The sequence below is a fragment of the Manis pentadactyla genome, chromosome 5, assembly GCF_030020395.1.
Source record: "Manis pentadactyla isolate mManPen7 chromosome 5, mManPen7.hap1, whole genome shotgun sequence".
NCBI classification, from domain to species: Eukaryota; Metazoa; Chordata; class Mammalia; order Pholidota; family Manidae; genus Manis; species Manis pentadactyla.
Genome location: NC_080023.1, coordinates 58056975 through 58078928, shown reverse-complemented (window position 1 = coordinate 58078928; position 21954 = coordinate 58056975). Strand labels below are relative to the sequence as shown.

At 39.0% G+C, this 21954-nt stretch overlaps 1 protein-coding gene across 2 annotated transcripts in view; it reads left to right on the top strand.

The window, feature by feature from the left end:
* The window catches only part of GRSF1 (G-rich RNA sequence binding factor 1), a 65077-nt gene that overhangs the window by 33576 nt on the left and 9547 nt on the right, over positions 1 to 21954 (top strand). The window contains exons 1-7 of one of the 2 annotated variants that reach the window (XM_036879002.2): positions 12309 to 12788; positions 15223 to 15379; positions 16422 to 16577; positions 17053 to 17196; positions 17833 to 17968; positions 19436 to 19620; positions 20981 to 21102. In XM_036879002.2, coding sequence (XP_036734897.1) covers positions 12444 to 12788; positions 15223 to 15379; positions 16422 to 16577; positions 17053 to 17196; positions 17833 to 17968; positions 19436 to 19620; positions 20981 to 21102 — 1245 coding nt within the window. In that variant the 5' untranslated portion in view covers positions 12309 to 12443. Of the gene's footprint in view, positions 1 to 12308; positions 12789 to 15222; positions 15380 to 16421; positions 16578 to 17052; positions 17197 to 17832; positions 17969 to 19435; positions 19621 to 20980; positions 21103 to 21954 lie in introns of those variants that run through there. The other variant, XM_036879003.2, reaches the window with a different exon arrangement.

The window sequence follows — 21954 nt, the reverse complement described above, 5'->3', positions numbered from 1 at the left end:
TTCTCTTAATATTCTTTCATTCCTGGAGATCCTTTGATCTCTCTCTGCCTCAGCTTCTCTGTATTCCTGTTCTCTGATTTCTGTTCCATTAACAGTCTCTTGCACCTCATCCAGTCTACTCTTATGTCCTTCTATAGATTGTTTCATTTGTGTTACCTTTCTCTGGACTTCATCCCTTAGCTCTTGCGTATTTCTCTGCAGGTCCATCTGCATGTTTATGACTTTTATTTTGAATTCTTTTTCAGGAAGATTGGTTATATCTATTTCACCAGGCCCTCTTCTGGAGTTGTCTGGGTGATTTTTGACTGGACCAGATTCTTCTGCCTTTTCTTTGGCGAAAAGTGGTCACAGGCAGGTAGTGCTTGTGTCAGCTGGGAGAACAAAGTCCCTTCCTGCTTGTTGGTTGCCTTGCCCTTTTGCCCTGCCTCTGTTGGTTACCTGCACACCAGGAGCAGCCTCCAGGTTAATCCTCTGAGCTGATGTGGGTGGGGCCACCCTCACACTATGCTAAAGCACTGCAGTGGGTTGCTGGTGCATCGGCTGTGTTCTCCAGCACGAATGGTGCCCCTTCATGTATTCCGGACCTTGCTCCAGCTTCCACTGCCTGTGCTGGCCACCCGCACACAGGGAGCAGTCTCTGGGAACATCCCCCGAGCTGCCAATGGGCAGGGCGGCCCTCAGGCTAGCTCAGATCCCTGCAGAGGGTTGCAGATGCATAGGGTTTGTTCTCCTGCGAGAATGGCACCCTCTCGTGCCCTCCGGACCTTGCTTCTGCTTCCTCTGTGCTGGGCAGCTTCACACTGGCAGCAGCCTTTGAGACTGTGCCAGTTAGCTGTGCACTGGGAGGGGTCTCTGGGTGGTTGCTGTGGGAGGGGCTGTTCTATGGTTGCTCCACAGCTGTGGTGGGTCAGCCGGTTTGCTTGCAGCACCCTCTTCATGAGATACTGAGTTCTCATAGATGTAGATGTAGCCTGGCTGTTGTACTGTATCTTCTGGTCTCTCTTTTAGGAGTAGTTGTATTTGTTGTATTTTCAAAAATATGTATTGTTTTGGGAGGAGATTTCTGCCACCCTGCTCATGCCGCCATCTTGAGCCCCTCCCCACCATTACTTTTGTATCCAGAAGAACAGAGGAAAGGAAAAGTTGAAAACATGCCAATTTCTTTTTATTCCTTTTTATTTTGGTATCATTGATATACAATTACATGAGCAACATTGTGGTTACTAGATTTCCCCCATTATCAATTCCCCACCACATACCCCATTGCAGTCACTGTCCTTCAGCGTAGTAAGATGCTACAGTCAGTACTTGTCTTCTCTGTGCTATACTGCTTCCCTGTGCCCCCCACAACATTATGTGTGCTGTCGTAATGCCACTTTTTCCCCATATCCCACCCTTCCCACCCACCCTCCCCAGTCCCTTTCCCTTTGGTAACTGTTAGTCCATTCTTGGGTTCTGTGAGTCTGCTGCTGTCTTGTTCCTTCAGTTTTTTCTTTGTTCTTATATTCCACAGATGAGTGAAATCATTTGATACTTGTCTCTCTCCAGCTGGCTTATTTCACTGAGTATAATACCCTCTAGCTCCATCCATGTTGTTGAAATGATAGGATTTATTTTCTTCTTATGGCTGAATAATATTCCATTGTGTATATGTGCCATATACTGTTTATCCATTCATCTACTGATGGACACCTAGGTTGTTTCCATTTCTTGGCTATTGTAAATAGTGCTGCGATAAACATAGGGGTGCATCTGTCTTTTGCAAACTGGGCTGCTGTATTCTTAGGGTAAATTCCTAAGAGTGGAATTCCTGGGTCAAATGGTATTTCTATGTTCAGTTTTTTGAGAAACCTCCATATTGCTTTCCACAATGGTTGAACTAATTTACATTCCCACCAGCAGTGTATGAGGGTTCCCCTTTCTCCACATTCTCGCCAAAAATTTGTTGTTGTTTGTCTTTTGGATGGTGGCCATCCTTACTGGTGTGAGGTGTTACCTCATTGTGGTTTTAATTTGCATTTCCCTGATAGCGATTTGGAGCATCTTTTCATGTGCCTATTGGCTATCTGAACTTCTTCTTTGGAGAACTGTCCATTCATATCCTCTGCCTATTTTTTAATTGGATTATTTGCTTTTTCTGGTGTTGAAATGTGTGAGCTCTTTGTATATTTTGGATGTCAACCCCTTATCAGATATGTCACTTATGACTATAAGTGTAGAATGCCTTTTTGTTCTGCTTATGCTCTCCTTTGCTCTACATAAGCTTTTTAGTTTGATATAGTCCCACTTGTTCATTTTTGCTTCTGTTTCCCTTGCTCAGGGAGATATGTTCTTGAAGAAATTGCTCATGTTTATATTCAAGAGAGTTTTGCCTATATATTCTTCTAAGAGTTTTATGGTTTCATGACTTACATTCAGGTCTTTGATCCATTTCGAGTTTACTTTTGTGTATGGAGTTATACAGTAATCTAGTTTCATTCTCTTACATGTAGCTGTCCAGTTTTGCCAACACCAGCTGTTGAAGAGGAAAACATGCCAATTTCTTTAAGGGAAAGATCTGGTAGTTGCTGATATCACTTCTGTTCACATTCTGTTGAGAGCAATGGTCACAGTTAGCTGTAATGGTCAAGCTGGTGGCCCAGCAAAAAAAAATTAAAGACCTACAACAGTCTCTGTTCTGATAATTTAGATATAGTGAAGACTGGTGATTAGAATTATTTTGTAGTAACTCTACGAAAGGCATTCCTCTAGAACTAAGCCAGGATTTGTCTCAGGGATTTAAGGGGATGAAAATGAGCATGACTCCTTTCATTATTATCCCTAGTGAGCCACTAAGCAACTTCTTGCTTACCAGGCCTGTGTCTTTGGGTTCTGTTAGTATAGAGGTCTTAGTTCTGAAGGCATGAATGCTTCCAGTAGACGACCCAATAATGATTCCATTAAGCTGGAGGTTGTGACTGCCCCATGGTCAGCTTGGGCTCCTCATGCCAATTAATAGGTAAAGCAGGTGGTTACTGTACTTGCTGTGGTGATTGATGTTGACAACCAAGGAGAAATTGGGTTACTACTGCACAGTGGGAATGTGGAAGAGTGTGTCTGGATTATGGGAGACCTCCTGAAGCCCGTACTCCCATATTCTTAATATTTATTACTAATCCCATGCCCTGTGATTTAAGTCAAGGGAGAAACTGCAACAACCAGTTCAGGTAGGACTACTAATGACCCAAACCCCTCAGAAATGAAGGCTTGGGTTGCCCTACTAGGCAAGGAGCCATGACCAAATAAGGAGCTTGCTGAGGGCAAAGGAACCATGAAATTTGTCACTTTATGTTCCATTTATTTAATAGTTCCCAGGCCAGTCTTCAAACTCCATATAGGCATATTTTTCCTCTTTTTACATCCAGTGCCCAGCTAATTTCCAGGTTCTAGAAATACTCCACCTGGGGAAAGAAAATATTTTCAGTATGTGTAGTTCTATAAACGAATGAACTATACTGCATGTGTATAAATGAATAATTCTAAAGTGAGTAAAAATTGATCACTATAAGTAAACTTCGTTATGATCTTTAAGAAAGTTGTGATGAATCATATGAGAGTTTGAAAGCTGGCTTTGCAATTTTGTTATTGTTAAGCATTGGACATCTCACTAAACCTCTCTGAGCTTCAATTTCCTCTTTCACGAAGTGAGATAACATCCTGCAGCTTTGTTATGTGGACTAAAGACATACACCTGACACAGTGCTTAACTCAGAGTAGGTGTTCAGGAAAAGGTTGCTCTATTATTATTTATCAAATGTGTGCAGAAGTAATTAAACAAGTCTTTGTATAAATTTTTAATGTTTCTCCGTATTTTGAGTTTACTAGTATTATTTAGAAAACAGAAGACAATATATGACACTGCCTCATTGATGGATTTTTTAAAATTCTTAGAATTCTCTTATAAACCTTGGGAAAATCCCTCAAAATTTGTCTTGAGAAGTCTTCATCTGTAAAATTGGTATCCCAAATCTATCCTACCTAAGTTACAGAATTGTTGTAAGAAACATATATGCGAATGAGTTTTATAAATTGTTTAACAAATGCTAATTACTGTTTCTGTCTTCTGAGTTCTTCAACCGTAATTGTGAGTTTTTTGTTACTGCATTGTTATGACAATGCATTTTTATCTCCTTGTCCCTTTTCTAAAGAAAAATCAGAGCTAAAAGTTGCTGCTTCCCAAAGCTATCACGGAGGCCCAGTGACCTAAAGTTTGTTAAGAATTCATAAAACTCTTTCCCAAAAGACACAGATTTTGCAACTGCCAAAATAAGTTTTAAAAGGCCAAGCGTTATTTATGATTCTGTACTGTTCAACATAGTTCTGTTTATTGGAAATCTAGTTGTTGAAGTTGACTTGGAAACTTCTAAAACGTCAGTGGCACATTTCATCAAGCACCTAGTGTGCCATTGATTCTCTGCATAACCTCTACCTTAGAGACTTAGAACAAGACCTTTGTATGAACAATGGAGAATGTCCCCAGGCACAATAGGGACATTGACTTTGTGTGTTTATGGAGGTGGAAGTCATATTGTTTTAGCTTTTGGAGATGTGGCTTCACAGCTAACAGTTCCTAAATTCAGCTGCGTATTAGAAATGCCCAGGAATCTACCCTAGATCTATTGAGACAAAATAATACAATGAGTCCTACCTAGAAACAGTATTTTGAACAAATTGCAGGTCCTTCTTATGCAATCAACAAAACATCTTGGTCTGTGGAGCTCTGGCTCATCTTTCCTCAGTGTTGCTTTTCTCTTCTCCACTTTAGGTGCTCTTTCCTTTGCTAATAGTGGTATACTTTCCAGGGTCCACAATGTTAGGATGAAATCTATCTGGTAAAGTTTGTCATTAACACCCTGGCATGACTTAAGTTTAATGTGCCATTTTTTCAGAAATGCTAATGGTGGGATTTGAGACTCTATGATACCTTGGGGTGCAGGTGGTTGAGGGAGGAGAACCTTTGCTTCCTGGCCCCCAAAATGACATTACTTAGGGAATAGCTTCCTTTAATAACCTTCCCATGAAGTCAACCTTACACATAAATTATGCATCACTATACAGAGAGGAATTTCAGGAAGAGAGTGCAAGTAAAGTCAATAGAAAATTTGGGTAGTACCTGGAATCTTGACTTGCAAGTCCTTACAAAGTTTCATGTTGTTTTTTGTTTTTCTCTTTTTTAATTTAGAGCAAATGCCAGAGGCCTTTCTTAGGTCTCAGTGGATTGTTCTCACTGGAGTTATTTAATGCTGGATCCCCAAATGGCAGAAATACTCTAAAGGGAATTCAAACATTGGATTAGAATCTCTTAATAACCTTTAAATATTTTTCTACCTCAATGACTTTATGATACTCTCACATAGCAAAAATTATTTTTTTTATCTGATATTTCCAGTTTTTAAGAAGTAGGAGTAAAGACTTCACTTTTGATACATGGTTATTAGTTTCTTTGGTTTGACATTTACCTGGCTACCCCTGCCCAGGGCTGCCACAGTCTCATAGAGGACACTTACAGGAAAGTAGGATTCCATAGTCAGTCCAAATAGCTCTTAAAAACTGCTCTCTTGGCTTAGGCAGTCCTCTTTCCTACTGTGAATTACTGCACAGGAGTAAGGAGCCCCCTTACTACCTCTGGTCTTTTGTCCTCCTATAATTCCTCCTCCAAACTATTGCCAAAGTCCAACTTCTAAATGTATTATTTGCTTATATCACTTTCCTACTTCAGTGGGCACCCTGTTATCTTCCAGATAAAGTTTAGATTCCTACTGATACATGTATAAGGCTTAATGATCTTCTAGTCTTTTCAAAATTTCCATTATGTTAGTATTCTTACCATAAACCATTCCAATTCCTCAAATTCTCCAAGTTCTCTTAAGCCTCTGGGATTGTGTAAAAACTGTTCTTTTTACTTACGGATGCATTCTGTTCTTCATCTTGCTAATCTTTATTGATTCCTTCAAGATCCAACTTTGGTGTCAGCTCTCTTGAAATAGTCTTTGATCCAAAGAGTGTGAAAGTGTTCCTCTTTTGAAGTCCAGCTGTATACTGATATACCTCTAGCAGTAATTGTGGTGTGTTGCAATTGATTTTCTTATCCATTTTCCTTACTAGACTGTGAGTGCCTTGAACATAGGGACTACTTCTATTATATTATTTCTCAGTATCTAGTATAAAGAATGCATTAATAAATACTTCTGCAATTTATGACTCTCAGAATAGATGAATCCTAACTCCATGATCTTACTAAAGCATGAGGTCAGATTCATGGTCAGCCTTCAAGATAACTGTTGTCAACAGAAAGTGTAATGAGTAAAAAAAAAAAATTATAGGAGAGTATTTCAAAGGGCCAGACCACATTGGGGGAGTGGGCACTATTGAAATGCAGTCCAGCATATAAATTCTGAATGGAGAGCAGACCTAGAAGCTCACAGAGATGAGCCAACACTACCATTATTCTAACTGGAACAAATATCATCATCACAGCTATCTACTCATTATACATGCTAATATCCACTCAACGAAGCAAATACACCCACCATATCAACAATATCAGCTGTCCATGAATGTGTAAGAGTGGCATGTAATGGAAGTAGAGTTGGGGGTGGGGGAGGGGGCTGTGTGCGGGGAGGTGGAAATGCAATTAATTTCTTGAGTTTTTCTTGGGATAGCTCTTGTGATAGCCTTGACTCCAACTATGCTATGTTTTTCTTAAAGAAAAAACCTAACTTAAAAAGCAGGCCTCACTGATTTTATTTTTTTTTCTCTTTAAATCTCGAGGATTAATTTGTGATTACAGTAGTAGGTGGAAGTAATGAATTTTGTGTAAGTGAAGCACAAGTGATCTTAATGAAATACTAGGTGAATCATTTCCCATGACACCCTATAAATGATAAATGGTATTGTATTACTTAAGTGACCTAAATATAAATTAGGTACTCTATGTGTATTTCTAGCAGACTCCAGTAACTGTTATTATAAATGAAGCCTACAAATGCAATCAAATTAAAAATAACTTAAAGATTATTAGAAAATATAGGTTTCTATATTTACTGGAAAAAAATCCAATGTCGAATTTACCATTGGCTTTTTCATTTTTGTTACTTCTTAGTCAAATAGAAGTGTTTATAAAACTAGTATGATATCCCTTAACCCACACACATAAACACACACATACATATAAAAAGTCTAGTTTTTAATTCAAGAAACATTTATTGAATACTGATTATGAGCAAAAAACTGTAGATCTGTTATACACTTACATGTGTAACACACACACATACATATACATACTTATTATAATACTTACCATACAGGTTGGTAAGTAGGGAGGTAGATTGAGATACATGGATATAAAGAATTTTATTATGATCCAGAGTCTTGTTTTAAATGTAATGGGCAAAACAGACTAAATGTAGTATATAAGAAATAGATTCTTACAAAATCTTCTTACAGTGATGATTCTCATTCCTCTGATGCCTTCACACCAGTAGGGTGTATGTCTGCGTTAGACCCAGGATATTCTTGAAGAGGCCTCTTAGAGCTTCACCTTAAGCTTGGTGTTGTCCAATGTCATGGCACTTATGTCTAAGGAAAACTTATTTTCCTGGGGGAGAAGCTGCCTTAAATCCTTACATTAACAAATAAATGTTGAGGTGGTTATATGTCAGTTATATTTCAACTAAAAAAATCCTGAGGTGGAATCAGTCACAGGAAAAATAAATTAAAATACAACATTAACCACTTCCTTTAAACAATATCTAAGATAATAATAATATACCACTTACTACTTTCTATGTGCCAGATGCCTGACAATCTATGTGGTAGTTAATATCTTTATTTTTATAATTTAGGAAAACAAAGCTCTGAGAGATTAGTGGCCAAAGTCACACAGCTAGACAGTGACATAACCAGAGTGTCTGACTCTGAAGTCATATTTTTCTTCATTAAGCAATACTGTTAAACAGGGAAAAACAATTCTTCCAAATATCATAGCAGATTTACCTTTCCCTTTCATGTTTTTGCCCCCAGCACTCTGTTTCTTGTGGCAGGATCTCATTTGTCTATTATGCTTCCTTTTCCTTTATCTCAAGTTAGAAACACACTGGCTTCAGAAATACTTTCATAAGCAGGTAGGAAACTTGTCAAAATCCCAAGTACAGCAAAATTACTAAATTTAAATGATGAAACACTGTACAGACCGTCTCTGCAAATGTACACAATAAACTGGTAACAATTTCTTTCTTTGAGAACTAGATGACGAGAGGACAGTGGTTAGAGGTGAACCTGTGTGTGTGTGTGTGTGTGTGTACAATCTTGCATAGCTTGACTTTTAAAAAAACCCACTGTTTATGTATTACCTATTTTAAAGAGATGATTATGCAAAATGATGCCCATTAACAAGGCTTCTTGGTTCTTTTTATCTTGTGTCAGTTCACGCTGAGAGCCTTGGGCTCTGATTGCACTCTAGGAAAAAGCCAGTTGATGTGACTACTTCTCAGCAGCTTACTAGTAAAAAATATTTCCACCTTAATCTTTGTAAATATGGCCAGAGTATGCCATAGCACATCATTCTACTTCCTAAACATCCTCAGTGTGAGCTTTATACAGTAGTACTGGCTTAGTATCAATTGAGAATTCAGTTTTGTGGCTGCCTCATCTGGAGTAAATCAGTTCCATGTAATAACTGTATTGACATTGTGTTCTGAGAAATCCCTCAGGAATATAGTTCAGGTTTCATCCTGTTCATTTAAAAGTATTTGCCATGGGGAAAAATATGTTTATGTTAATATAAAGTAACCCATTTATTTTAGTTAAATTACTATTTCTTGGCAGTAAAGTCCACTTAAACAACTAATCAGCTACTCTCGTTCCCAGAGACCTATGTAAGAAAGCTATTTTTAACAAGTGAAGAAGCCACAGTATTTAGAGGTTTATTGGTCTGCCATGTGTCCATCATAAACAGTTACATTTTATGCCTTCATAAAAGGGCTTTCCAAATGCAGTCTATGAAACATAAAAATTGGTAAGCATGGACTTAATAGTGAATATAGGCCTAATGACAAAGCTAACCTAAGAAACACATTACTGCAGCAAAATGGGTTTGTGGCTCCAATGGATCAGCTTTTCTTGTCAGATAAGAGAATGAAGCAGTGATAGTGGTGATAAAATGCACCTCTGTCTTTGGTAGCTCCAATTCCTGAAGTTCTCTTGTATCTTCTCAATGTAATAAACTTCCTCCTTTAATCATGGATGATGAATAACACCTTAATAACAGGTTATACAAATGGGCACCATTACTTTATGGTACTTGACTTCAGTTCCTTTTCCTTTTGCCACCCTAGGCTTATTGACATCCATGGTTCATGATTTTTTGTTTCTTTCAAATGCAAAGTAGGTTGTGGGGTGGGACTCTTTGAGATTAAGTCAGCCTCATTGCATATCAGAAGAAAAGTATGTTCACCTCTAAGAATTGAAGCGCACAGACAATAAAAGGGGTTCATTTATTTATTAGTAATGGGAATAGTTATCCCCTTCCAGCTCCTCTCCCAGCAAATAATGTACTCTTTAGAACTAAGAGGGTTTCTTCTGAACATTCTTTCCCTAACAATGGGAGGTAATTCTTTTTTCTTTCCTTCTTACTCTCTCCCAAATCTAGAATGTTTCTGCCTGCCAATTTAGACTAGTTTCACCTCAGAAACTGTCAGAGAAGTAAACTGACACTTTGTCAGTGCTATTCTGTATATACAGTACAATAATATGCAGTAAATTACCATATCCAAAGAATAATATGCTTTATTAATTATAGGAAGGGTGGAAGAGTTCTCGCCATTTAAGCTAATCTCTGCATCTGAGCTTTGATGCCTATTCCTTTACCTTTCTAGTAACGCACACAATTATGCCTGTTTTCTCCTGGATAGTCAATTCAATTCTTATCAACTGAATCTTTTTGCAACTTCATTTCAGCATGCTCTAATCTCACTCAATTCAATCCAAACAAAGTAAAACAAAACCTATTTTTGACCTGTATTTCCTTTACTGCCTTATCCCTTTTTTCACCTAAAAATCAAACTTATTTTGCACTTCCAGCTCCATTTCCTCACCTCTGCTTTTTTCAGGCCTCTGTATTACTACCCCACACAATAATGGATAAAGTTACTGAACCTTTCCCTAATCAGTAAATCCAAGACATTTTCTTGTGTTCTCATCCTACTTGATGAGTAAGTCTTGATCTTAGTAAGGACTGGACTTTGTTGACTACTACTACTTCTGTCCAGAAACACTCTGCTGGCTTTCCTTAACTTGCTATCAACTCCCTGCTTCTCCTTCTTTCTCTCCATACAAGTTCATTTTCCTTTACAGGGCACTGAGTGTTATAGTATCTTAAGACTTGTTTCCAGGACTTCTTTTCTCACTAAAAACTTGGTCCTAGTCATCTCATCCAAACCAGCAGCTTCATTTATACTGACAACTCCCAAGCTAATGTTTCTAGGACAGACCTCTCTGGCTTAAGACAAACTTGGATTGATTTGCTTCCAATATATCTATATGGGATCCTAAACTTTCCAAGGGATGAATGCCCCTCTCCCAACTCCAGATAAAATATAATAACAGAAAACACTTTTCCTGTCTATTCCAGCCTCAAATCCTGTTGATTCTACCTCCTAAAAATCTTTCCTCTTCTCTTCATCACCATTGTCATCACCCTCCCAAAAAGTCTTTCAATGTAAATTTTTTGTCCAACAGTCTTTTTATTTCATAATAAAAGTTTAACTAGCACCAATGCGGGCTATAGTTATTTGGGATTAAAATAAAATTTATTAACATAACCTTTAAAACCTGGGGTTCCATAAATCATTAGTTTCTTTTTACAAAATTTGCTCTTCTCTTTAGAAATCTAGATATATATATAAAATGTAAACACTTTGATACTTGTTTGAAAGACTATTATATCCCTGAATGCATAGGGCATAGCAGAGTGCCTAGAACACAAAAAACACTTAATAAATGTTTGTTAGATGAGTGAATAATTGTTCAAAGTTATTTTCTCCCTTATATTCTCCCAACTTCCTCTAAGTAAAAATTAAAGCTTTCCATTTTAATTCTTAGGTGTCACTCCTGATTATAATCTGCAAATTCTCATTCTATGTATTTAGCTTTCTAATCCATTCAGATTTTTTTTTAGTTTATTTAATAGTACGTGTTTTTTTTTTTCCATTCAGATTTGTACATTATGGGCCAATGGCTTTGGCTATTAATAAAATGAAGGCAGGAGTAAATAGGGGCAGAATCCTTAACATGTCCACAAATCGTGATTTATAGTGGTAATCTGTTAGGAAAGGCTAGCTCATTTTCCTACTTGAACGGGAGACTTGAAAAAAAAAGTCTCTAGGATCCCTAAATCCTGCAGGTAAGGAAGTTCCCTCCTCTTTGATACTCCAGGTCCATAAAGCCAAGCCAATCAGGTCTTTTCCTGATTGCTTTTTTGCTGGGAAAAGGGTTTTCGGGGAAATACTGAGCTTTTCTTTCTCTAAAAGTAGGTCAGAGTAAACAATCTTTAAATACAATACACTGGAATTCTCCAAAACAACTAATCCTAATGTCATGAGGTTTTCTGTTTTTTTCTTTTAAGTCCTTATCTGTTTAAGATGAATACTGAAAGGGTGACTGACACCAACTTTGGGGTTTGCTTTAAAATATTTCAGCAAATAAAAAAAAGTGGGGTGGTAGTGAGGATAGATGAAACAAGGTTGCAAAATGTTGAAAATTTCTGAAATTCTGTAAGCTCATTATACTTTTCTTTGAGATTTTTCCACCATAAAGTTTAAAACTTTTAGCGTTTTCTATTTTTTACTCTCAGAACTCCCTTTTATTAATCTGAGATGAGTCCTGGACACAAGAGGAGGAAAACTGCACAACCAGTCCTTTTGCAAGCCTCTTCTATGCACTTGTAAATACACCAACTCATTAGGGGAAGCTTTATTTTTGTTATATACATTATCGTCATATAAGTATTTACATACTTAACTTTAAAACAAAGAAAATTGGCCTTCTGCACATCTCTCAAGCTTGGAAGGGTACTAAACCACCTTCTTTATTATCCCGACCTTTTTACAACCACAGTATTACAACGCCTTCCAGAATCGGACCTTTCGCCCCACACGTCACGCGTTTAGGGTGGACTGTGCCGGGATTCCGGGCCGACTCGCAGCCCCGCCCCGAGGGCGGAGCCCGGGCGGAGCAACGCGCTCGCCTCCGCCTCCTCCCGCCTGGACGCGGCCCCGGGTGCCGGTGGCGCATGTGCCTTGCTCCCCTCCCCGGCCCTGGATTCCACTTCCTTTCCGCTCACGCTGCAGCCGCAGCCGCCTTCAGGCCTTGCGCCGCCTCCAGGCCTCGCGCCGCCTCCGGAGTCCATGGCCGGGACGCGCTGGGTGCTCGGGGCGCTGCTCCGAGGCTGCGGCTGCAACTGCAGCAGTTGCCGGCGCACCGGCGCCGCCTGCTTGCCTTTCTATTCGGCCGCCGGCTCCTTCCCCTCGGGCGTCTCGGGCCGTCGCCGCCTGCTGCTGCTGCTCGGGGCCACGGCAGCCGCCGCCTCTCAGACGCGAGGCCTTCAGATTGGGTCTGCGCCCGCCGGGAGGCTGGCGGAGCCTCCCCCCACTGCCGCCGCCGCGGCCGCCGCCTCTTTCCCAGCCCTGCGCGCCCCTCTGCTGCCGCAGTCGCTGGCGGCGGCCGCGGGCCCGGCGCGGGGCTACAGCCAGGTACGTGGGTGCCGCAGGGGGCCGCGCGCAGAGCCCGTCCCCGGCCGCGCACACGCTCCCCCGCGCCCCTCCGCGCGCGCGCCCAGGGATGGGCGGCACAAGCTGCACCCCCCACAACCCCCACGTCCCCGCCCGCGCACCCGGTCCTCCTATTGGGCCCAGGAACAAGGGATGCTCTCCCGGGCCTCGGGTTTTCTCCTTGTTTTGTTCTCTCGAGTCTCTGGTCTGTTGAGCTGGGGGTGAATGTTGAGGCCTTGTTTCCCTCTGGCCCATGATAGGTTCTGTGAGACTGTTGACGCCTCCACCCGGCATCCCTGTCACTCTCCTGCTCGTTGCGAAGTCGGGAGGCTAGACGCCCGGATGTTTGCGAGTTTCCGTGCAGCCCGAGCACTAGGCCTGGGTGGTCCTGGGCGCGCCTGCGGGCCAATGATGGGAAGGTTTGCTCACAACACAGCGTGGGCTGGGTTCGTGGAGAAGAGAAGGCTCCTCCCCAGCGCTCCTCTTTCTCTCCTCTCCCTAAAGAAAGACGGGCTGCCCCAGTTTGCTGAAGGTCACCTCTGCACCTCCACTTCCTCTAAGAGAAGGTCCTTTAAGGACCGTGGGTCGCCGCTGACCGGGAAGACAGTTTAGAGACTGTGATATTGGGGGAGGGGGCCTTGGGGAGGGCATTTATAGGGTAAAGGCCACGATTTGAGGACTCAGGAGTGAGTCTACAGTGTTTTCTTTTTAAAAATAAGTGTGTGCTTTAAGAACTTAGGTCGCAAATATTCTGTGCCTTGTAGGGAGCTTTTTTTTCCCGCCTGTTACGTGGCGTCTGGGAGTTGTCAGCACACTTTTTGCCTACCCACCTCCTGATGCCTAGGGTCATATATATCTTAATTTAGTTTGTGCATCTCTTTGAACTTGGGGAAACTGGGAGGTAAATCAGCATGGCTGCTGTCTGCCAGTGGCTGACCTAATTGATTTGAATCCTGGCCCAGTATTTTCTGCTTACCCTTCTGTGTAGGAGCTTGTGATGCTTACAGAATTCTGGGAAAATGGAGAATGTTGCCTGTATTAAAAAACAAATTATCTCTGAAAAACCTATGTAAGCTGGTTACTCCCTTAATTTGATTATTTTTTCTGTGAAATTGACTGTAATATCTATTAAGCGTCTACTGGTGCTACCCACTCCTTACGTTTATCATTGACTCCTTAAAATTGTATGTTGACTCCTTAAAATTGTATGTTAAGTCTTTCTGAAAATGACGGTAACATACAGAGGAGTAAAATGTCTCTTTCCTTAGCTTGACTTAAAGCCTGAGTGTCTTCCCATGTTGATAATTGTAGCGCTTGTTGCGTTCTTATTAAATATGTATTAGATCTCTGCTAGGGATTTACATTTGACTCCTTAAAGTTAGACATTTCTTCATGTAAGTGGTGGGCTAGTACAAAGGAATCTCTTTCCTGAGCCTAGTAGAGTGAAAGTCTTAAAACCAGAGTTGTCTTCTGTTATTATAGACTTGTTGAAGTCTCACAAATTCCAGTTTTTGCTTAGTCTTGTAAAATAGGGTGCTTTAAGTATGTCTGTCTTCTGTTGTGACACTGCTGCTATTGCCTTTTATAATCCTTCCCTTATTCAGTTGGTCTCACATACCAGTTGACAGGTTGATATTTGCAAGCATCCTGCTGGCTTGTTGATTTACCCACTCCTAAATGTCTTTAACTCCCCTTTGCCTACCAGGTTAAGGACACACATTGAGCTTGTGATACTCAAGTCTTTCTGCTATATAGTACAAGGTTCTTTTTGCTAGCTCATCTTCTTTGGCTCCTAATTATAGCCTACAGTTTAGCCAGATGGGATTATTGCTGTTATGCAAATAGACTTTTGTTCATTCTGGTCCTTCCCCTCACCTCTCAAACTGGAATGCCCTACCCTTTATATATTGCTGTCAGAATTCTGTCTTCCTTTCAAGACCCATCTTGTATCATGTCTTGATTCTTGTGTTAGTGCTGTTTTGAATTCCTGTAATATCTCATATCTTAATTATAGCATTTAAAGCATCTTGTATCCTATCCTTGTTTTAGTCTAAATGGTAAGCTTTTTGAGATGAGGGTGCACTGTGATAAGGAGGCACTCCCATATTTGTCAAGTTGAAGGGACCCCTCTTGTCCTGGCTTAACTGAAACACTATTATTAGGTGTAATTAGGGACTGATGAATTTAAAAACAAGCCCTGACTAAAATTTATGTCCTGCCAAACCATTAGGATACTATCAGAATATGTAATTTAAGCCAACACAAGATAAATTAGATCTATAAAGCTTCCTTTTAGCCTCTGAAATAGTAACTGCTCCCTAAGAATGACATCCAGAGCGTTAGTTTGAAGAAATAAACATTTTCTAACTAGGTTGTCAAAGAAACATTTTTACATTTCTTCTTTTCTTTTTGGAAGGAGTCCAAAGCTACCTACCTGGAAGATCTTTCACCTCTCCCTGAGTATGAATTGGCTCCATCCAAGTTAGGAGAGGAAGTGGATGATGTTTATCTCATTCGAGCTCAAGGATTACCATGGTCATGCACTCTAGAAGATGTGCTGAACTTTTTCTCAGGTATATTTTACGTATGTTGTAAATATGTAATTTTGTCTAGGTAAAGGTAGTCCCACAAAATCTAAGTTAAGCAATGCTGGAGACTTTTTATTTGATGGCTGGGAAGTGTCAGATTTTGGCTGGTTACATATAGATATCAAGTGAAACCATGTGTACCATTTAATACATTGCCTGGTTTAAAGACTTTGGTATAAAAACTTAAATGTTAAAACTACATAGTATGAAGCCAAGTTTCTCTGAAGTTTTAATATGTACATATCAAAAAGCCAAACCTGACAGTGGAAATACCTTAGTAGGCATATAGGTAAAGAGTAGCTCTTTATGTAATATATACGTTTATAATTCAAGATAACTTAGTACCAAATGACATAGTTCCCTTGATAACATGTTTGGAAGGTTTACATATCTGGTTAGTTTTTTTAGTTTCTGTAACTGAGTATAATTTTTAATTTTCCTCTAAAGAGGCTTGTAGAAGTTGCCACCCAAAATGCTGTAAAACGACATAAGAATTTATTTATTAAGCATCTTAGCCTATTGTATGGGTCAGACATTTGATATCTTCAGCTTGCTCCCATTAAAAGAAGTATGCAATATGGCGATGTCTTTCCCTGGTAATGAAAAGGGGGAGAAGTTAAATTATGGTAGCAAAATTATTATTATGTGAGGTATTTGAGAGTTTTTATGGTTATGATTGTAACAGAAGAAGACACTTATGTACAAATCTAATCATCTTTTAATTCCTCAAGTGATTTGAAACTGATTGTAGAAGTATTGGGAGGAACGTAATGCATCTTGTGTGGATCCTAGCCTCGTTTGCATTTAATGATCAGGAGATCAGAAGCTTTTGTGCTAAGGTTTGCTCATCACTTCACCATAGAATGTTTTAGTGACGACCACTTCATTGTCAGGTGGCTTCAGTGCTGGGGGTTTGTGTAAGCAGTTTAGTTACTGCTTTTTGTTTTTGGAAGATTGCATTCTAACAACCTGTATAATTGGGCTAAAAGTTTGATTTCTGGTTTTAATTTTACTCACATACTTTTAGACTGCAGAATTCGCAATGGCGAGAATGGAATACACTTCCTCTTAAATAGAGATGGGAAGCGAAGGGGTGATGCCTTAATTGAAATGGAATCAGAGCAGGATGTGCAAAAAGCCTTAGAGAAGCACCGCATGTACATGGGGCAGCGGTATGTGGAAGGTACGTGAAGTCACTTTCTGGCTTCTCTTGGATCTAATGGGTCATTACATTAGACTTTTTGCTTTCCAAGGCAGTTTCATTTGTTCCTTAATGGTAGTGAAGTAGTTAGATATTATGAATATACTCTTTTACAGGATGTGAAAATGAAGCACAGAGATAATCGTAGTTTATCTGTAAAATGAGGGTGTTGACCAAGTTTACCTCACAAGTTGTGATGTTTAAATGAGTTACACTTTCCACATAGTAAATAGTCAATAAATGTCATTTGTTACTTTCTCCAGAGAATCACATAAAGATTAAAAATACTAGCTTTTAAATTCTTGGTATTTTACAATCTACTTTAAAAATTGGTTCAAAGGTCTGTATTATATGATTTTTAAATCACCCACCAAGTGTGATTTCAAAACAAAACAAAACAACTGCTTCTTTTGTTATGTAAATTTGTGTGTCTTTTGTGCTTTTTTTTTTTTTGTAGTGTATGAGATAAACAATGAAGACGTGGATGCCTTAATGAAGAGCCTGCAGATCAAATCTTCACCTGTGGTAAATGACGGTGTGGTTCGTTTGAGAGGACTTCCCTACAGTTGCAATGAGGGGGACATCATAGATTTCTTTGCAGGTGCTTTTCAGTTACTTTCTTTTTTCCCTCCATTTTCTCCTATCTCTTAGGTGAACCTGTTTCTAGAACTGCATACAGTTATATTAGGTTCTTTAGGGGAGAACTCTTCACTCAAATTCCTAGTATTTATAGATTATGTAAATGTTTTGACCTACCTTGCTGATCTTTGGGGGATGTCAGATTTCAAATGATTTCATGTGGATTTATTTTACTGTTGAGGAAAATACCCTCTCATAAAAGTGGCCATATTAGTCTCAGACAATAATACGTTGACTTAAAAGCATTATTTAATTATTAGCTGAAAAATTTGCAGCATTAGTGGTGATGTTAGTCTAAATCTCTATTTCCCCTAGTATATAATTGGAAAAATAAATAGGTGGGCAGGGGGAGAGAATTGTGTGTTTTAGATGGACTTCTTGAACACTAAATAGCCAGGAAGTATACATGTGTTGGTGTCACTAGCTTTTGACTGCATAATTTTCTTCCCATCAGCTATGTGTCCAGCTTTGGGACTGGCGAAATAGTTCCCAGATTTTACTAACAATATAAAGCTGATATCTAAATGAATGTGTTAATCTAAGGATTTGAAGTGCTCCTGATAGCAGCACTAATTTGTAATAATTTTTTGGTGTCTAGGACTGAATATAGTAGACATTACTTTTGTCATGGACTACAGAGGGAGAAGAAAAACAGGGGAAGCCTATGTGCAGTTTGAAGAGCCAGAAATGGCCAACCAAGCCCTACTGAAGCACAGGGAGGAAATTGGTAACCGGTGAGTGATGCAGACATTAATGGTATAGAATGTCACACATTGGCTCATTTTGATGAATGTACTGTAATATGACTATGAAATTATCTAAACGCAGAGAAGTAGAGTGGTAAAACGGGCTGTCAAATGTGACGTGGTCCACACATTGCATTTGATTGTTATGTCTCCAGTTTTATTAAACTACAGCAAATCCCCCTTCCTTTTTTTCCCCTCCTTTTTTTCAAATGCTATTGATTTTTGAAGAAATTGGGTCTGTTGTCCTGTGCAGTGTCTCATGGTCTGTATTTATCTTATTGCTTCCTTTCGGTGTCATTTAACTTGTTCCTTTGTATCCTCTGTTAAAAACTAGAAGTTAGAACCTTCATTAAAAACTGGAAGTTAGCACCTCAGTTGGTTCAGGTTAACATCTTCATATGAATCCTCTGTAGGTGACATTGCATATCACATCATGTGAGGATGTACGAATGATGCATTAGAATTGGTGGGTTTATTTGTGTTTTAACTTTTAATATGGAGGACTACTCAAAACTGTCAAATTTTAAATCTCTGTTTTGGGGCCTTCTGGCCTTTTTATTTCTTTGAAGTTTACAAAACAAGCAGCAATTCCAAAGCCACTGTATTTTACAATCTACTTTAAAAATTGGTTCAAAGGTCTGTATTATATGATTTTTAAATGAAAAAAGTATATGAAAAGCATCCCCCCGTTTTTTTTCAGCACTGTTTATATTTTCATATGACGTACATTGGAACACATCAGTGTTGTTTTATGTGGGAACAAAAGACAGTATACAATTCTCTTCCATAAATTAAGGTGTGGTGCCCATCTAATCTTTGTAGTTCTGTAAATACAAATGATTTTTGCAATTAAGCTTAGTAATATAATTTGGAAAAGCAATGTTCAGTAAAAGAAAACTTACTCCAGAAGCTCGGATTTAATAGATAATCCATTGCCAAGCTGATGGCATGTCATAATTGACATTTAATTCATGAATTCTCATTAGCCTTTTAGTGAAGTTCTGGGAGAACTTAGTTCCTCCTATGCTATAACTTTTAGTACCTTATAAAGATATGATTAATTTTCACAGAATTGAAATGTCAGGCTTCAAGAGATTGTTAACCAATTGTAAAAACAAAACAAAACAAAACCCTTCTTCCCAAATTACTTCTTTTCACACACATAGTTAACCTTAGCATAGTTGTCCTCATGAAGCAAAATAGGGTAGAAGATACTGTTAAATGTATATGAAGAAAAGTGTTATCTTTGGGGAGGAAGGGATTAAATCAGTGGCCTATTTTGTTGAGAGTACTTTTACATGGGCTAGTATCTATATATCTGTTCTTACTTTTCTCCCCACCTGTTAACTTTGAATAAGCTATTGGAAATATAATATGTATATATATGTTTTATTTTAAATAAATTCAGTATAAATTTATTTTGTCATGTGCCTGTTCACTTTTTGTTTCACATAGATATATAGAGATATTTCCAAGCAGAAGGAATGAAGTTCGAACACACATTGGTTCTCATAAGGGAAAGAAAACAACATCTTCTCCTACTGCTAAGTATATAACTGAGCCAGATATGGTCTTTGAAGAACATGAAGTAAATGAGGATATTCAACCCATGACAGCTTTTGAAAGTGAGAAAGAAATAGGTAAGGGCCTGCTCTTGTTGAGACTCATTGGGTCTATCTTGCATGTTTTGATATTAAAAAACTCCTTTATGACCATGTTGTATGAAATTGTAAGGTTATAGGATAAGGGAACTAAGTTAAAAATTTGCATCTTTGACAAGTACCAAATGATTTCACCCATTTGTGGAGTATAACAATGAAACAAAACTGAAGAAACAAAACCACAGACTCTAAGAGACTAGCAGTTACCAAAGGGGAGGGGTTGGGGAGGATGGTAGGGGAGGGAGGGAGAAGGGGATTAAGGGGCATTATAATTAGCACACATAATGTAGGTGGCTCATGGGGAAGGCAGTACAGCATGGAGACAAGTAGTGACTCTATAGCATCTTACTATGCTGATGGACAGTGGCTGCAATGGTGTGTGTGTGGGGTACTTGATAATATGGGTGAATAATAACCACAGTATTGCTCATGGGAAACCTTTATAAGATGGTGTATCAATGCTACCTTAATAAAAAAAAAAAGAAAAAGTAAATACAGCCATACCTTCAGGATGGAATGTAATTACCTTATTACCTGGTAAATGCTGTCTTATTGATAGATTTTGTCAAAATTTCTAAATTCACAGAAAAACAATTCTTTGAATTCTCAGTTTTATAATTCAAAAATATTCCCCTTATAACCTTTTTTTACAGTTTGGGTTTTTAAAAAATCCATGAAAAAAAATTTAATGTCTTTGAGTACATTATGTACTTGGAATATATACAATAGGTCTTAATTATCATATGAGATTTTTAAAAATTTTATCATCTTTGTAGATTTTATGTTAAAGATGGGTGGCATAAATATAATAAAAGGAAGTAAAATGCCAGCATTTAAACCAAGGTGGGAAAAATTGGTGGGTAAAGAGCAAGAATGTTGACTGAAGTAAGGAATTTTGTTTGTCTCTGTAAATTCCTTTGATTCCTAACCCCAAAGCAACATTTGGAATATTTGATGTTTGATAACATCTTTTTTCAACTGGTGCCCTGGGATTTATCGTTACCATATTTAATCTGTTTTTTGTTTGTTTGCTTTTAGTCCCTATCACCCAGAGAGTTTCCCTTGTTTTTAATTTTTCATTCATAATCATTTTTCTTCTGTTGTTTCAGAAAGATGTGCTCTTTTGTTACCTGGTAATGGTTTGAGGCACTGAGTCCTTATGGGTGTTCAGGTGATATTTGTCAGAAATTTCAGATCAATTTGGCTTTTTAAATTAAAGCCCTTCTTCTTACTGATTCAAGAGGAATTGAGTATTTTGACATGTAAAGAGCATACCTAATTATAATCTTAAGTAACTCTTGAAGCTTTTGTTCTTGCCTGTTTTTCCCCTACTTCTCAGAATTGCCTAAGGAGATGCCAGAGAAGCCCCCAGAGGCTGTGGACTTCGGGAATGCGTCTTCACTCCATTTTGTCCACATGAGAGGATTGCCCTTCCAGGCCAACGCCCAGGACATTGTGAATGTGTGTGGCAGTAAGATACCCAGTCTCATGAGGCTTAAACAGAGGTTCTAAAGTTGAGCTTCTATTAAGTTAGGGAAGGTGGAGAAGAAAATACAGTATTTCTGGAGTATCTTTGGACAGTAAGATGGTATCTCCATTACTGTGGAGGCTTTTTTCCTTTAATTGAGAAGTGTGAGTTTTACTACATTGTAAGGTCAAATGTATTATCAGAGGATTTTATAGCTGCAAAATAATTTGTTGTAGGTTTAGCAATCAAAGTAAGAACATTGGTTTTTCTCTAAATTTGTTTTAGCTAGTCATTCAGGCAACAGTCAGAGGAAATTTGTCACACAATAGTTACACACAAGACCAGAATCCAGTACTCCCACATGCCCAGAGTTTTCCTTAGACCATGTAACCTTGCATCAGGATTCCCTATGTCTGAGAAAAGTAATTTTTTAAAAGGTATTTGTATTTTAGAGGGGAGCCAAGATGGCCACATGAGTAGGGCAGTGGGAATCTCCTCCCAAAACCATATATATTTTTGAAAATACCACAAATAAAACTATTCCTAAAAGAGAGACCAGTGGATACAGTACAACAGCCAGGCTACATCTACATCTGCGAGAACTCAGCATCACATGAAGGGGGTAAGATACAAGCCATGGACCTGTGGGACCCAAGTGTTCCCCCCACCCAGCTCCCTGGCGAAAGGAAAGGAGTTGGAGCAGGGAGGGAGTGAAAGCCCAGGACTGCTAAACAACCAGCTCTAGTAATCTGCACCAGGAGCGCAGACACATAGTGCATGGTGTGCTGGATATTGGAGAAACAGAAAAGCAAAATCTGAGCTGGTGCCCGCAACCGGCTCCTCTG